At 36.3% G+C, this 18,394-nt stretch overlaps 1 protein-coding gene across 1 annotated transcript in view; it reads right to left on the reverse strand.

Annotated features, from left to right (window-relative positions):
• The window catches only part of ARMC2 (armadillo repeat containing 2), a gene marked incomplete at both ends in the record, with an annotated part of 63,683 nt that overhangs the window by 34,999 nt on the left and 10,290 nt on the right, over window positions 1-18,394 (reverse strand). The window contains 4 exons of the mRNA XM_082480734.1: window positions 842-944; window positions 2,212-2,387; window positions 5,240-5,332; window positions 9,135-9,205. Coding sequence (XP_082336860.1) covers window positions 842-944; window positions 2,212-2,387; window positions 5,240-5,332; window positions 9,135-9,205 — 443 coding nt within the window. The remainder of the gene's footprint in view (window positions 1-841; window positions 945-2,211; window positions 2,388-5,239; window positions 5,333-9,134; window positions 9,206-18,394) is intronic.

Consider the following 18,394-nt stretch of genomic DNA (forward strand, 5'->3'; position numbering starts at 1 on the left):
GAGATCTTAGAGCCATTGCTCACAATTCTCCAAAACTACTGGCTGAATGTCCAGCAGCAGCTAAAAAAGCCATTGATTATTCTCAGTGTCCTTCCTGATGATGGCCAGCAACATAGCATTATTTCACTTCTATAAAATTTGGTGCAGACACATCCTGACTTGTAAAGACAGTTTGGTTCTGTACATCTCAAGGAGGATCTACTGGAGTTGGAGAAGGTATAGAGAAGAGCTACTAAAACAACTGAGAGAATAACACAGTATCCTTTCAAAGAGACAGCTAAAAGGCTGAGATGCCTCAATCTGAAGAGGAGAAAGCAGAGACGTGATATGACGATGGTTTGAAAAAATCATGAAGTGAAGTGTAAGCTGAATGTAGAAACTCTTACAAATCCTGCAAAACTACAAGCAGGGGCATGATGAAAAGCACATAGGTTTAAAACAGCAGACAAAGAACTTCTGGAACTTGTTGCTCTATGAAATAGTAGAGGCAGACAGAATCAGAAAGTTCAAAAAGGAATTAGACAAATTAATGAACAAAAGAACGATAAACAGAGACTAAAAAGGATTGGGCAGGGATGCACCATTTAATGTCCCTAACAGAATGTAACAATTCTGGATGCTGGGGTAATACAGGGGAATCATATCACAGAAAACACGTAGGCTTCCATGCTCTCCCTAAACAGCATCCCCTATTGCCATCATTAGACACAGAATACCAGACTAGATGGACTGTTAGTTTGACTTAGTAGGCGATTTTTAGTGCATTAACTCTGAGAATGTTTCTTGAAAGATGATCAGTCTAACTATTGAATTTCAATATATACAGGAACAGAATACATACCCAATAATCTATCATTTTGAATGATGTAATCATTTTTCTCGTTCCTGCAAATTCTAAATGCAAGCTTGCAAACACTGAGAAGATTTTTTCCATCCACTTTCATCTGCAAAGGAAGTAAGACATAAAAAAATCACAACTAAAATATACATACAAAAACGCACCATAACATTTTACAAGTTCGGACATCATAGAAATTCCAGCTGAAATCCTGACAGTACACTGAGCCAAACTGAAAAGTTTGCAGAATTTAAGGACTCTGAAACCTAGCTGGTTTAAGCTCTATTTAGCGAGCTGTGCTGACTGACTTTAAAATAACAGATTATATATCAACTTTTTATGTGTTTTCTGCTCATAGCATTTCAATAACTTGCACTTTTTATTTTCCCTCTAATTCACTCTTAGAAAGAAATTCTGCACAGCATTCACTGGTTTGGCATCTATGGGCATACCACAAAGAACTCCAGCACAACAGTACATGTCATAATAAAGTTACTCTCAAATATCAGAAAACAAGATCTTATTATGTACTAATGGCCATTGACAGATCATGAAAGGGAAGTGTTAAAAATACAATGACAAATCTCTTCTCTGCATTGCAAGGGCATTTTCTTCTCTTGTTCATGATTTTTAAAAGATTCCACCAAAAAATGTCTGTAACAAAACTTTTTTTTTTATAAGCACCTCTTCACATCTATGCAGTATCTGAATAGATAATTATATCTTCTGATTAAAAAAAAACCCCACATGCTATCTTAAAGGATTCCCTCCCTACAATACTCACACACACACTAATTACTAAAATGTTTACAACACAATGCTAGTTGGCATCCTTTCACCAGTGACTGTCCATACAAGTGTAGTAGAAGCTGAACCAACAGGTTCAAAAGCATCAACTTACTTGAGAGTTTTAACTGGAAATACTAGAGAAAAAGATAATTACACTTACTTTAAAAAAAAATGTTTTGGTATTTTCAGATAAAGGTGTTTATTAAGGTCAAGATATTATTGAAAAACTAAGCTTCATTTCCATGTGTAATTTTTTAAAATTATTTTGATTAAATCTCTGCATGTGTATCCCAGCTTAGGACCCTGTCTCTTTTCCATGCTTAAGCAATATTCCTGCCACCATACACTAGCTCTTATTTTGTGCCCCTCCCTCCTCCCCCAGACCTAATTTCTCTGAAAAAAATAGACTCCAACAAGTGCCAATCAGGATGAATGAGAGACTAGTATCCGTATGGCAAGAAATTGTGCTTAGGAAAGGGTTAGTTTAGTCACAGTTTACAAGTATGAAATGAAAAATCAAATGCAAGTTGTAATTCACAATTTTGAGCCTCATATTTTACCAAACAGCATTTTAAAACACTTACAGCCAGAATAATCTTTGCCAGCTTCAGGCAAAGTGGATCTGAATCAATGTCTACAAGTTTATATAATATCTTCAGAAGCACACTTCTTCTTTTAAATCTTCTTCCAAGCATATTTCCTTCATTCAAGGCTTGATAGAGCTTGGTGCAAGCCAGACAAAGATTTTCTATATTGTCTTCTACTTGAAGGGGGCGGAAAGGGAGAGAAAAATAAAAAATAATTATCAGTGCCACTTTTTCCAGAGCATCTCAATAGACAAAGACACGGGAGAACAAAACAAAGAATCTGTTGAAAAACAAAATAATAAGGGACCCAATAAATCTCTTAAAATGATAACGCAATCCTCAGAGTTTTATTCTGCTCTTTCAATAAGAAGAGACTCAAGGCAAGAAGTCACAGAGCCAAAGCTAAAATGAAACTCACCTTTAATGCTTAACCAGATTGACCAAACATCTACCAGAAAACTGTGAATCTGAATATATTTCTTTAAAGAACTCCACCAAACATTACATGTGAAAAAGAGATATTTTTCTGCCCATATACATAACCTAACATATCAAACCTTGCTGGGATTAAGAATAAGTGAATGTAAAAACTTGTCAGAACTCCACAATGCATAGTAGAGGTGCAAGATACACTTGAGTGGACTGTTGGCCTATTGACAAAAAAGTCATCTACATCCTAACCCGAGTCCCTCAGACGCTATTTAAAAAATAGAGAAATAAAACCTGCAATAAACTTATTACAAAATCTGCATCTCAATGCAATGGAATCATGTACGTTTTTATTTTAGAGGGAAAAGGAAACGTAGTGCATATTTTTAAAATTTAAGAACGAGGGTTTTTTTTCCCTTTTCTTACATTTGCTTTTGTCTATAAGGTGACACTAATAAAGCACCATATAAACCCACTTAAACTGCCTGTAAAAACTCTGCATTTACTCAGGATGTATTTCACAGCTGAAATAGAGTCATATTCAAGGAGGCAAAGCACTTGTGATGAAATATATATGGACAGGAAATTATGACAGAAAACATAGTACCTAAGGCCCCAAACCTGTAGGCAGATTCAAGGACCCACCTCTCATGCTGAGCAGTGCCTGGAAGCTCTCAATTTGCAAACATCATACTCAAGGAGCAGCAATGACTATTCCATTTCTACTCCTATCATGACAGAAAATTTAACAAAATTTAGCATGATTCTATACCCTCTACTCCAGTAAGCTGTGAAACAGGAGTGGCAAGGAACCAAGATCGAAAGGTCTCCGCTCTATCAAAATTAACAACAACAATAAAAATTATTCATCAGTCATCCCATGGGTTACTTTTGAAGCTTATCCTCCCTTGAGTACCGGAATGCAACAAAATAAAGTATTTGCTCCTCTAGAAAAAGAGAGGTTTTCAAGAAAAAGAGGGGTTCTATTTGTTTCTGTCACATAACAATCATCTCAAGCACATGATATTCAAAAGATTTTAGGCAACTGTTAAGTTCCACGTTAAACTTCAGATTTTTTTTTTTAATGGAAAGTTTTCTGCAAATGTTTTTGAGGGAGAAAGGGGAAGAAAAAGGCTTTTCTTTCAATAAATATAAAACTAATTGTGACCTAAATGCATGTGCAGGGAATTAGCTGAAAGGTATGAAGCAAGTGACTACACAGAAAATTAAAAACATTGAATTAGCAACAGACCCACTCAAAACATTAAAATTATGGAATTCCAATATTCATTTTGATAGGAAAAACTGCAATTGTGCAGTAAACAGCCTAAATAAAGCAATATAACACACAGCTGCAGGAGGCAATGATGCAATTCAGTTACAATCTATGCGAATATCCTAGGAGCAGTAAAACTCTTAACCAGTGAACTGGTAAGAAAATACCATTAGATAATTTCATTTATTATTAGAAAAACTAAGCCACAATCAAGTTTTAAAAAAGCTAAAAAAAACCCAACACACTAACCAAATCAAGTAAAGACTGAGGAAAAGGGGCATGAAAATTGATTTACCTTAGTTACGGAACGTAAGGGAAAGACATGATTAGATTTTACCTCTAAATAATATTTTGCTTACCTATAAAGAACATCTCACTATGCAAAACTTAAACTCAGTGGCTCATATCTGACAATCTCAGAATTAAGCAAGGAAAATGTGAAGTTGCATAGCTGTTTTTAAATTTCCAGATCACTGTTTTTCTACACATCACTGACAGATATGAGAATGATAATCCTGTCTTTTTAAAATAATGATATATTTGGGGAATCACTCAGTACTATACAGGTGTTTCATACTCATCAACATCTGCAAAATTATGCAAAAAAAATATTCTAATCTGTACCATGCTATAATGAACACTGCAAGACATCCCGTAAAACACTCACTTTTAATGACTTGTAAAAACAAATCTACTTCCTATATTCCCACCATTCAAATAAATATAATGTCTACAGAAGTCACCTAAACAATCTTTTGAATGAAACGTTAAAATGGATTTCAGAATGTAATCTTTCAAACCATACTTGATTTACCCAATTTTGCTTCAGTATTCTGGGTCATTACATACTTTTCTGAGACATCTAACACTAAGCACAGATGGAAATCTTTATTAAGATTTCCTTAGTTTTTGACCTTCAATACAGTCTATGCTTAAAACAGTGAATCTGAGCAATACTTTACTCTTAAAATCATTACCTCATCACTGACTGCTAACCTGGCAGAGCTTTGTTGTCTAAAATAAGGCAATTTAACCAGACAAGATCTTCTCTAAACTAGTGTTTTTTTAGGGAATCACAGAACTGTTGAGGTTGGAAGGTACCTCTAGGGGTCATCTGGTGCAACCCCCCCTGCTCAAGCAGGGCCACCTAGAGACAGTTGCCCAGGCCAATTTTACACTGCAAAGTCACTGAACATATGAAAGCCTAAAAGGCTACATAGTCCAACTACTGTTATTCTTTTGTAGTAAACACAAATGAGTCCCACGTTTCCTGCAGGAAGTAGTACAGAAAATACACCTTTCAAGAACAGTGTTACCCACCTTTTTCCAGTTCATTCAGAATTGGTAGAATCTTTCTATGCCAAAAGATTTCTTCCTCTTCTGATTCACTTATTCTGGTTTCATCCTCTAAGCCTTCAAAATACATTCAAAACAAAAGCACGTACTCAGTGAAGGTTTCAACTTTTACACAAATAAATAGCCACAAATACTTTATTCATCAGTCAGAAAAAAATATTTAAAAATGTCACATTTTGCTATATTCAGGGTTATTCTACCTACTCAAGCTTTTGGGTTTTTTGACATCTTCTCAAAAACATAGGTTTCAAACAAAACTAGATGGATAAATGTTTTGATATGTAAAGCTGTTCTGTAAAGCCAGATTTGTTTTTGTTTGCCGACATTAATGTTTCATTTGATCACTGAATTGGAAAGTAATGACTACTTTACCATCAACATGTCCTACTATTTTTCAGCTCTGTGTCCATGTGACAGCTTATTCTGTGTTAAAAAATATCCATACTACAGACAATCCTCTAGGATTGTATGATTTTATCTAGTACACATGCACAATATTACAGTAAGCTTGGTTAACTGACTCTTTGGTCAGTTAGGGAAAAACAGTCTCACTAGCTATTACATCCAGTTAGCAACTCTAACGACTTCATGCAATTAGTTTTGAGAACTTCCCGACTAAATTTTTGTAAAATGCATGTTTTCCTCCTACTCTTTGTTATGTTAAACAATTTCTCACACAGCATCTTGAGAAATCAACAGGAAACTGTAGATATCTGATAGATGTTTTGCCTCCAATAAATATGTCGGAAGCCTTGAAGGCAACCAACTCCCAGTTTTCTTGGCCACCCTCAACCAATTGCTTCCACAGTGATTGAGAAAGAGCTACCAGCATTATCAGAAACCTCGTCCACTTCACAAAGAGAAGTTTTAAAAAATATTTCAGCTTTTTTTATACTTTGCTTCAAAAAGAAAAGACAAAGAAAGTCTATCAGCAGACATCAAGTTAAAAATTGGTAAACCAAAAAATCATCAGTCTGTAATTCCGCTGGACACAAGACTGGAAGCGTGGATCTTTTTTCAGATCAGACAAAGGAGTCTGTGAAACATGGTTTATTAAAAAAATGGACTCCAGGATTGACTTTCATATGGATGCAATATCACTAGGAATTATTCTGACTTGCTGAACACCCTTCTCACATTCACCTGGCACTATGTGAAGTGACAGAACTCTGGTCTTGACCATTGGCCCATTACAGCTGGAGAGCCAGACTTTTTGTGCAACTTGAGTTTTAAAGGATCTAAAAACTGCTTACAAGGTGCATGTAGGCATATTTTTGGAGTTCAAGATTAGGTGAAGCTCCTTATTTTGCAGACAACCAAAACTGCTGTTATAAAGATGGGGTTTGGCTTGTTATTTTCTTTTTTTTTTTTTTAAATAGGGAAATAAAAGTCACAGAACTCCACTAAGTAACATGAAGAAAGCCATTAAGACTAGAGTATATACATTTTTTTAAGTGAAAGATTTGTCAGAAAGCATGTCCCACTGTTCATTACTAGTTCTTGCATTTAAATGACAATGTAAATTCTTAACACAATCATTATCAAACACAAAAAATACTGTACTACTTGAGAACACTTATGTTAAGAAGTTTGCATTATGAGAAGAGTATCTCAGACCTTAAAAAATGACTGTCTACTGAGCATTACTTGGAACAGTGAAACAATTAAAAACTTCCTGACTATTTTAAAAGCGAGCTCTTAAAAAAAAAAAATCCAGACTCTTTTTGTGTATCTATATTAACTTCAACTGTCCACCTATATTTTACACAGAATTAATCTATCAATTATATCTATTTCAACAGATTATACAAAAATGTTGCTGTTTCAGAAGTAGTGCACTGGTAAGTATGTTATTACAATAACTATATTGTTGGTGTGTGCATAGATACATATTAGTATATGTTATTAGGTAATAATAATATTATTACTTATTTTGCAGACCTTTTTATTTTCTAGATCAAATGAGTTAATAGTCTTATTTAGATTGATGAGTAGCTTAACTAATAAAACACTATGCAGCATTTGCAAGGAAGTGAAAGTTCTGCTCTAGATAATGTAAGAGCACAGATGAAATGAGAACACTAGAATAGTTTGCACTGTTCCTTCCTGCCACAAAACCCACATATTGACTCAATTATTTCTTTTCTTTCTAATTTGTAACTACCTCTATTAAAGTGAAAGATGGGACTGACTTTCTAACTATGCACACTTTATTAAGCAAGAAATAGAATAGTTCATGTATGCATTTGCAGATATGACCAAACTTCTCATTAGAAAAAAAAAAAACAAACAACAAAACCATTCCAGTTTTAGTTCAGAACAAAAAGAACTGATTTTTTTGTGCCACTCTGCTGCAGTTGTCTCACATTCATCAGAAAATATAGCAACCTAAAAATCATAATGGCATAATTTTTTTAAACAAATTCCTCTTGTAACTAGGAAAAAAATATAATCAGCTTTTACTAATCAATATTAATCCTAGCAATAAGAACGAATAGGAAATATATGTTTATAAAGAAAAGCAACATTAAAAAATTGTAAAATTGCATGCGTCTCACTTCTGGGAGATTTTTAAGATGCTGATAAAAAGTTATGGCACTAGTTGTATTTAAAATATTGCAGCAGCTGTCCTGAACCTTCTAATTGAGTGAATCACAATTCAACAGCAAAAATACTCAAGCAAAAGAATGCAGCAAGTTGAAGTTTGTTGTCTCAGTTTTTCATAGGTCTTAACCACAGCTTTGCATTCTGGTAAAAAAAAAAAAAATTAATCACTAATCAGTCTACATTTATTGGTTGCTGTTTTTAGCTTGTAAATACAAGAGCCTTAGCAACACTGAGCTTTCAAAAGCTGTGTATACTGCCTGACTTATCACGTTTAGCCTTTTCATGGAATACTGATATAATAATATCAGTATTAAAACAGTCTACCTCCTCTCCGAAATGTGAAAGTATAAACACAAATCATATCAGAAAACAGAAATAATCTGTAAATGAACATGCCCCCAGGACCCCACTACAGAGAAGAAATGATTGAGAATTCCTACTGCTATCCCACTGTTTATTCTGGGATTAAAGATGAACTATGCACAAACTAAGGAAACTACATGATGTTAAAAAAAGTAGATATAAAAAGAAACAATCCTAATAACACAAGGGATTTTTTCAATAGCACCAATAAAATAGCACAAATAAATTAAAAGGCTTATAAAAAGAGAAAATACAGCCCCACAGAATACTAACTCCCATGACATGGTAAATACTCTCAGCTCCTCTGAAGGAAATGAAAGCAGAGCATGTTACAGCCTTTGGCAGAATGATCCAGAATAATGCAACTTCTCAGTTCTGGAAAAATAGTAATAAAACACAATAACAGCAGAGTAGAAACTTCAGGTTTCCATACCAGACTCTCAAATATGCACTTCCCATGTGTGAAACGTGCCAGCTATCAGGAAAGATGAATTAAAATCTTATGTAAAATCAGCAAAATGCACTCCTACAGGACAATCCAGAATCTGTATCTTCAGTTAATATAGCTTGGCATAACTTTATTAGTTTCTGTGCAACTATGCCAGTTTACAAAAAGTGATGGACAAACAAGGTGTTAATGGACTTGCAAATAATTAAGCCTACATATAAGAAAAACAAGAGAGAAAATATCAACAGGTTTTTAGAGTGAATATCTCTTGAATATTGTTTCACTTTACCAACAACAGTAAAAAAATCCAATACAACTAGAAAACCAAAAATACTGCTCAGTGAATAAAGAAGAAAAAGATCAGATCACAAAAATTAGGTTATTTCTATTTGACTGTATTTCACATTTTTTGACTGGAGATTGAAACACCTTATGAAGTACCTGTTACTCTTCTCTTCCAGCCTGTTGTCCTTGGCCATGATGAACTTGTGCCAGGCTTTTTCATCTGGTCACTAAAAGATACAGTATAGACACACACAAAGTATGTCAGAATACAATGCTCACAATGCTTCTTTCTTCACATGCACTCAGTATGAGATCTGCATATTAATAACTAATTGGAAAAGATTATAAGTTATTTTACTAAGTTAGTAGGTTATCTGCTCATTAAAAATGACACATAAATACAACTTCCTCCAGTACGTATTACAGAAAGCTTCTTCAGAAATACTGACATATTTACACCACAAGAGGTCACCATTATGGAACACAAAACCTAAAGCATTTTCACTGAAACCTGGACCAAACTAAACTCAGAAAGAGCCAATTTTTATTTTATCAGTTTCACTAACTGAATATTGTCTCAACTAGCTTAAAACTGTAACTTCATCCATTCACAAGGACAGTGATTTCTTCTGATAGAATTAACACTTTTAAAAGATTTAATGAGAAGAATTTTCAAAGCAACAAACACTTTAGTAACCTTTATTGCAAATATTAGAATTTGCAGGTCTGCCTGTAAACTATTACTAACTGCATAGTGGTCACTAGTTCTGTGAGTACAAGAAACACGTATGTTGTCATTTCATTGAAAAGCAACAGTGAGTAACACCATAATTCCTGCTTATTGTATGATTAGTCTTTCTTTAGCCAGAGGAAACCACTACATACATCTGTGATATATCTACTCTGTTTGCCAAGCTACACACTCAAGCAGCACTGATCTAAAAGAAATATACAAGATATAGACTCTCTTAGCTATTAAACAGGAATCTTTCCTCCTTTAAATTCTGTACTAAAGACAAAGGTCTTAATCTATGTTTTCTATTCTCCTATGTTTAACACTTCTTATTCCATTTATAGTTCATGTACCAATATCCTAATCTCCTAAATTTCCATCTAAAGACAACAGTAGTGTGTTAGCAATGTTATTTCAATTTTTTTTAAACCTGTTAATTTAGTTGCTATAAGGCTTAAAGCTAAACTGTTGTTTAGGTCGTTTGCTGGATTGGCGCCTAAATCCTGTCTGCCAGTCCAGACAGAAGATGTAAGTCATCCTATCAACAGATGGAGACAGAATAAAAGACAAAGCTCTTGTAAGATCACTTCCCTACAAAAGGGACTGGATAGCTCACTGTGATCAGTCAAAAATTTCCCAAGCAATCACATTACAGAGGAACACTTGCTTCATTATGGCTAACAGTGAATAATGCTTTCTTTTTACAGCATGAGGATTTAAGTGCTCCAAAATCCAAATGCTTACACAAACTATCTTGAAATTATTTCAGCTCATATACAGCAATTCCTACTCCTCTGGGGAAGCAATGCTTTAAAAAACAAAAAAAAAGACAAGTGCTTGTATATCTACTCTAAAATAGATGGACATCTGTAAGAGGGTTTCTACAGCACACATTAAATACGGTTCAGTGTATTAACAGAAATAAAAATTTTGTTCCATTTATGTGAATACCTTGTCCTACAAACTTTAAAAGTTTAAGAAATGATTCTACAAGGTTCAGCCACCCCTGAAATCAAGACTATAACCTGAAAGGACACTAGATAAGCAAGAGAATTACAACTTCAGTCACCTAATACTTACCCAGTTATATTCAGAAATCAGTATCTTCAGAACTATAGGTAGCCATGTTGATACTATCTGCCTATATGAATGTTTGAGTTTGCTTTCCTCAGAAAAAGAATGTTCTAACTATATCCTGTCTGTGCCTCTTTCCCTAAAATGTAAATCCACAGGATGAATCCAAGAAACCTCAATAAAGACAATCCTACAAGTTTTGTAGGAAACAAAAGCAGCTCAATAGAAAAGACACTGAAGCAAAGGATGTGGTAACCTGAATGCTTATCAGATAGAAACACTACATATGTGAGATGAAGGGTAAGACCTTGTGAAAGTCTGAACTGCATAAAAAAAAAAAGTTTGGTTGGAACTTATGGTTTCTTAAACACCAGTATCAACCAGTTTAGAGACCTACATGAGTAGGAAAGCACATTGCTGTACTGTTGGTATTACCAAACATATGGATATTTCTGTGAAACATCCTCATAAGTTAAACAGCTTAACTGGAACTTTCATTATTTACAGAAAAAGAATACACTCATAAATGAGAATGACTGGTGGGCAGGCTTATCTTTAGGGAGTATATACAATTTATGAATTTTGTGAGAGATTATAAAATCCCTTTATGTATCTTTACCATGCTGCCAACTCCATTTTAGTTACAGAGATGTGTTTCTTTGTTATCAATATCTTGTTAAGAACTATCCAGTTAAAATGTAATCAACCTACTCTAAAAAATAAGTTACCTACTATTGAAGGGAACTGGCTTGTCAAGAGAGTGGTTGCCTTGGAAACAAAGTCAATTGGCAGAAATCTGATCATCTGATAAGGGACTCATCAAGAAATCAACTGACAGAGGCTCTGATGATTTACAGGGGAAGAAGAACTTGGCAACTGGATCATCTCTATCCTTCTCATATAAGGGATATCATAGTAGCCCCTATGAGGAACACTGCTTACTTGAATGTACACAGACTATAAGGACTTCCAAAAGGAAGGTGAGCCAGCACTGCAGTAGTGTGTTCAGTATTTTTCCCTGGTGAAAGAATGCATAATTACATGAAAGCAGCAGTTATTCAGAAACTCTGCATGTTTAGATGTTTACTTGCTTGCTCTTGCCATAAGCCTCTTGTTAATGATAAATCTGCAGTCTCACCTTCAGTGGTGTTCCAGGGAAAACTACATTTCTGGTTTAACTCCAACCAGCAACTAGAACCATGCAGCTGCTTGTTCACTCCCTCCCAGTTGCGATAGGGGAGAGAATCAGAAGAGTAGAAATTAGGAAAAGCTCAAGATCAAGACTGTTTATAGGTAGAGCAAAAGCCACGCATGCAAACTGAAACAAGGAATTCATTCACTGCTTCGCATCGGCAGGCAGGTGTTCAGCCATCTCTAGGGACGTAGGGGTCCATCACGGTTACTTGTAAAGACAAACACCATAACTACAAACGTCCCCCCCTTCCTTCTTCTTCCCCCAGCTTTTTATACTGAGCATGACATCATATGGCACGGAATATCTCTTTGGTCAGTTGGGGTCAGCTGTCCCAGCTGTGTCTCCTCCCAACTTCTTGAGCACTCCCAGCCCTTGCTGGCAGGGCGGTGTGAGGAACAGAAAAGGCCTCAATTGCTTAGCAACAACTGAAAACATCAGTGTTTTACCAACGCTATTGTCATCCCAAATCAAAAACGTAGCACTATACCAGCTGCTAGTAAGAAAAGTTAACTCTATCCCAATTGAAACCATGACAATTTGTAAGAACTGCATCCCAGAGGCAAAGAATTGGGCTAGTTCTCTCCAAAGAAGCTGCACACAACAGCAAGGTCTGACTCACAAATGTGAGTGTAACATCCCAAAAGAGAAATAGTGCTTGGGCTCCCTCCTCATACTGAGGAGCCCTAAACAGCTGAGAATCTGGCTACCTCTTTACTTGTAAAACAGAGCCTGGCAATGGGCCTGGATTTTGGCCCGCACCTTTACATACAGTTAGACTGCTAGCATGGTCCCTGATGCGGTTTTGGCCGAAGAAAGGTAGTCCTCTCCTTGACAAATGCCTCGGCACAGGACACAGACTAGCAGCCATAGGGACATTCCCAGCCAATACTTTGTGTGTGGTAGGGAGGGGGTTAAAAATACTTTCATTGTATTAACATAACCCATTACGCAGCAGTTCGCCACCAAGCCAGAGACTAACTGCTTCATTTAATATTTATTGATTATTAAAACAGATGTAGCCCTGGTACCCAACTGATTATTTAGTTATCGGTTAAGAGGGGGACAGAGCCTAATACTAACAAGTTAATGCTTCTCTACAGAATTGTCTCTAACGAGCACCTTTGATCAGTGAGGTAGCACACCTTAACTAGAAAGAAAAGAGAACATGATCATCTTTCTGAATTGGCAAACTCAAAGGCATTCCCTCTAGACACTACCTTCTCCTCATGGTAAGGTTCTTGTAACACCCACGTATTTTTACAACTTTGGGAGGCAAAACTAGAAAACACAGAAGTGGCAGAAGAAGATAGGAGCACAGTAACTGATATAGTGCAATAAAGAATGAAGAAGATGACAGTTAGTTTTCAAAGAGAAGAGTAGGAATAACAGGGAATAGGCAAAATTAAGGGCAGTGGGTATGGCAAAAGCCACAAACACCATACCACCTGCTTCTGCAAGTGCCAAGATCTCATATGACTTTGCTCCTCCAGCGATAATGAGCCTCTTCTCTTGCACCCATGTAAACTGAATCTGTGGACTCTCTCTCTTGAAGTGGAGATAGGAACTGGGACTATCCTGTGTAAACTGGAATCTGAACAGTCTTACAAAGGCAGAGAGCTACTCACATGCAGACAGTGTGTAGCATGCCCTGAGTAAATACTGTGAGGAAGCCATACACAGCAGACACTAGCTGGTGTCTGGAAATATATTTATTTACCATTTTACAACAAGGAAATGAAAATGAATTACCAACTTTGTGATCCAGAAGATAACAAAATTCTGCAGAGCACCCTTAACTTTACATTTATAGGTATCTTTGTTGCCAAATTCCACAGAACTGCTTAAGGCAACTTCTTTGGGTTAGGGGGTGGTTGAAGATATCAGAAGAACCAAACTGACTTCCGCTGACAGAAATAGAAGGAATATTAGGCTTAACATCCAAAGATTTTATGGAGACTAACTAACAAAACATCATTTTTTCCCTCAGTTAGCTCTATGCAAAACTTTCCAAATAGTAGTAAATCTCAAACATCAGCAATGTTTAAATCAGAAAAGGTAACTTGGATACTTGAAAGAATACACAGCACACTGCCTTCTGAAGGCATCACCTGCATAAACTACAATAATACTAAAATTTACAGAACGTAGGTTTACATACATTTTAGAAAAATATAAAACAGAACACGGTCTAGTTAGTCCAAAAACCTGTCTTCAACTTCCTCTTTTTAGTGTATCAGAAGAAGACTGGTAAGTACAGATACTCACAGAAAAAACTCTCCAGAAGTTCTTTCCTGATAAGAAGCCTTAGTATGTGTTGCCACCATATGAAAGATCTCTTATCATCCATGTGCTCTCAATAAAATGTTGGCCTCATTGCTAACTTCTAATAGTATTTTCTAAATTAAAGTAATATTGAGTTGAGGGTGGGATTCGGTTTATTTTTAAATACATTTCTAAGGCCTTTGAGTTTATTGCCTCTTAATTTCCTTTTATTTCTTTGATGCCCTTTTTCTTAAGTCAGAAAAACGCAATTATAAGCATACAACTTCTACACATCTACATCTGCAGAGCATTTCCTATATCTAAAGAAGCACAACTCTAATCTTCTAAGTTCCTTCCTCATAAGGAAGCCCCTGATAGTTTCATTATTTGTCCTTAGAGCCCTTTTATTTCTTGTCTTTATTTTTTATACGGCAAACAAAGCAGCCATACCTAATCTAAAGGCACATTAGCCATTTATGTAACAAAAATATACAAAAGCCATAATAGGTCACACTGAAAGTCCACCTTGCTCAGTGTGTTCTAAGTGACCAAAAAGCATCTCAGATGCCTCCAGCAAATAGAGGGTGCTGTTAGAGTGTCCTGCCTGCAGTTCTCCTTCAGTTTCTGCCTTCGCATTTTTCACCCTGATGCATTCCCCCCCTTCTTTCTTCTTCCATTTTCACCCAACAGCCATTCAGTTTCTCCCCAATGTATTTTCCTTTATTCCATCCCCTTCAGTCCCCACAAACTTCCTTTCTTCTAGTTAATTTAAACCCCCAAAATGTGACTCAAATTTTTACAAATTTGATTTTGGATCCTTGATATATCAATATTTTCAATCCTTGATATATCAATATTTTCAGGTCTTCAAACACCTAGGAGAGCAATTTCTAACTTTTCACAAGGCTCTAAAAACAGCCTAGGCACTCCAACAAGTAAAAGTTGCAGACTGTTTATACATCAATACAAGTACTGAACATCTGATTTTACAAACATACGTTGTGTGTACTAGAAAGCCAGACATGATGTATCTACACCCAAAAATCAAGACATTTCACTAAGTGGTAAGAAGAACAGATTTAGAGTAATGCTAAGCAGATCCTGGGGGCTTGCTCAAGCAAGCCAGATGTACCAAAAGGATTACTAGGCACAAAGGTGTTCTTTCACCTAGATCAAAGCTCAGACGCCCTGACTGTGAGTAATTGTGAAACAGATATGCCATTTAGAAAGTCTGTTCTTTGAGATGCTACCAACATGTATATTCAGAGTGTGACTACATCTACACTGTAATCTGGGCTTATTTTCAATGCTAGCATTATCCAGGATGGCATGCCTCCTTATCAATTTAGGATCATTTGGCTATTTAAGCAGTTTTGTATTTTCCTTTCAACCAAATATTCCCAAATTCTATATGGACTACAAAGGGAAAAGCTGCAAGGATATGTTGTGAAAGTATATACAACCAGTAAGTCTCTAAAAAGAACAGTCACAACTAAGTAGTTTTTCCTCTTGAGTGCCTGACATGGGGGAGAAGGAAGAGCTCTTGTCACACAACCAACGAGGATGTCACAACACACCCTCCCTTCAGGTATTTACATACATTGATAAGATCCCTTCCGAGCCTTCTCTTCTCCAAGCTAACTTCTCTCAGCCTTCCCTCATATGAAGGACTCCATCATCTTAGTAGCTGGACTGTCTCCAGCTGCTCCATACCTCTATTGCACTGGGGAGCCCAGGTGTGGTGGAGGTTTTCAAGATGCAAACGAATAGGGTGTTAGATAATCTAATATAGGCTCCTTTTCCCACAAACGCTTGGAGCAGATAATCTTTTGAGGTGTCCCTTCCAACCTGAGTCGTTCTATGAACTTGGTGTCCACCAGGATCTCTAGATCTTTTTCCGCAAAGCTGCCTCCCAGCTGGATGGCCTCTAGTATATTACTGGTCCCTTGGGTTATTCCTCCCCAGGTGCAGGACTTTGCACTTGCCTTTCTTAAACTGCATGAGGTTCCTGTCAATCCATTTCTCCGGCCTGTCAAGGTCTCTCTGGACAGCTGCAAAACCCTCTGGTGTATCAGCCAATGGGCTCCTTATATACTGACTGCCAGTTATAATTTTTCTAAATTATTCAGAACTGTGGTCTCACGAACTGCCCATCAGGTCTCTTGGCAGGAACACTGGTGAGCACGGTGCAGAGATACCTAAGGCTCTAGACCAAGTTTACTGGGGCACAGCCAGACTCAGCAGCTACATCTCAAAATGGAAGAATGGCAGCTCCAGGGAAAGTTAAAAGGAACTAATGGTCATCCTGGGAATCAGGGCAAGAAGGATGATGCAGCAGACCTCAAGTGAGCAGCAAGGGACAACGTGGTGCAAGAACCCCAAGATAAAGGAGAATGGGAGTCAGATGTGGAGCTGGAGCAAGCGAGAGAAACTGCAACTGATTTTCTCAGACAAGGTTCAGTTACACAATGCTTAGGAGCCATGGCTTTAGAACATAAGCCCTCTGTGTTTAGTGATCAGGAAACAAGCATTCTAACTCTAAACCATACTTACCGATTTTAATAACAAGACATTGCTCTGTAGACTTTGAAAGGAAGTGTAAACAACTTCCTAGTATTTTTGCCAAAGCAAGTAATAGGAATTGGTTTTAGCTTTTGGCAAGTGAGAAAAATTAGTATTTTGCTTTATCATTCATTCTCATAGAAATTATTTTTCCATGTGCCAATTAATATTTGGATTTTTCATTAATCTATTTATTCGTATTTAATTATACTATCCAGACCTTTTATGTTGCCAAAAGGACATCAGAATTAGTTTTCTGTATTGTCTTTCATTGGTTGAATAGTAGGGAATATGTTGTGGGATTTTTTTTTTTGTGGGGGTGGGGGCGTGGGGTGTTTTAAACCAAGTGATTTCTTCCTGACCCATAACTTAGCACTTGAAAGGCATTCTATCTTTTTAGACAATGAATTGACCTTCCCTGAGCCTCTTAAGAGAATGTTCCCCTATTTTGCTCAACTACCACTGAACTTTCCTTTCTATGATGTCATCTCAGGGACAAACAAGATAGATACAAACACAATGCGGAAATAAGTAATAGGTGTGCCTCAAACTAAAAAATAATTAGTAAACAGCTCATTTTTTAAAGACTATTTTCCTTTTAGAAAATGTAACAGAGAAAGTAAATTACTTGGGGACAGCTAAAAGAAATATAAAGTATTAAACCCATTACACAAACCTCTAGTCAGTCTTGTTTCTCAGCTACAAAGCTTTTCAAAACACACAAATAATTGAAAAACTGCTAATATAGATGTCCTGAAATTATTTCAGGAATTGTAGAGGATTATATCATAAGTAACACCACCAGAAAAGACAAAAACTATAACTGAGACTATAACTATAACTGATACCACTGATATGAGAAAGGATGAATAGTAGAAAGGCAACATAATTTGCAAAAATATGTTGACAAATAGGCCAACTACACTCTGAGTCACCCTAAAGATGAGCAAATAACAATTCCTCTATAAACACAATCATGGGCAAAGTCCATTACTCATGACAGCTCCAGCAATAAAATGAATATAGTATTCTATTTCTACAGGCTGTTGATGAAGAACTTCATGCACATGTTAAATAGTATGGTTTAAAATAATAGAGGTTGATAAAAACCCTACATCCTTATTCTTTTTATTCTTCATAGTCTTTGCATCTTCTGCCTAATACAGAAAATATTAACAATATCTATTTGTGGCAGGGTATCTTTAGCCAAGCAGACAACTGACAGCCTAATTCTAACCATAAAACAAACACCTAAAAATACAAGCCTAAATATATTTGAGTCTGCAAACCACAGCATCTTCACCTTCCTACCTTGAATCTTGCATAAGCATTCTAATTTTGAACACAAATTCAATCTATTCAATCCATTGTTACTATAGTCCTACCTAGACTGAATTGGCATTCCTTCTTTACCACTTGCATGGCACACTTTCCCATTCTAGAATTACCATTTAGTTGCTAATAAAGACTTTAAAGACCTAGATCTCCCAGATTTGGAGACCAATGACCTTATCCTAAACTAACGACTGGAGTGGAAAGACTGCCTTTGGAGTAGGCAGTAAAAATGAGCCTAAAATCCACTCTTGCTTT

This window comes from Vanellus vanellus (genome assembly GCF_965231255.1).
Source record: "Vanellus vanellus genome assembly, chromosome: 3".
NCBI classification, from domain to species: Eukaryota; Metazoa; Chordata; class Aves; order Charadriiformes; family Charadriidae; genus Vanellus; species Vanellus vanellus.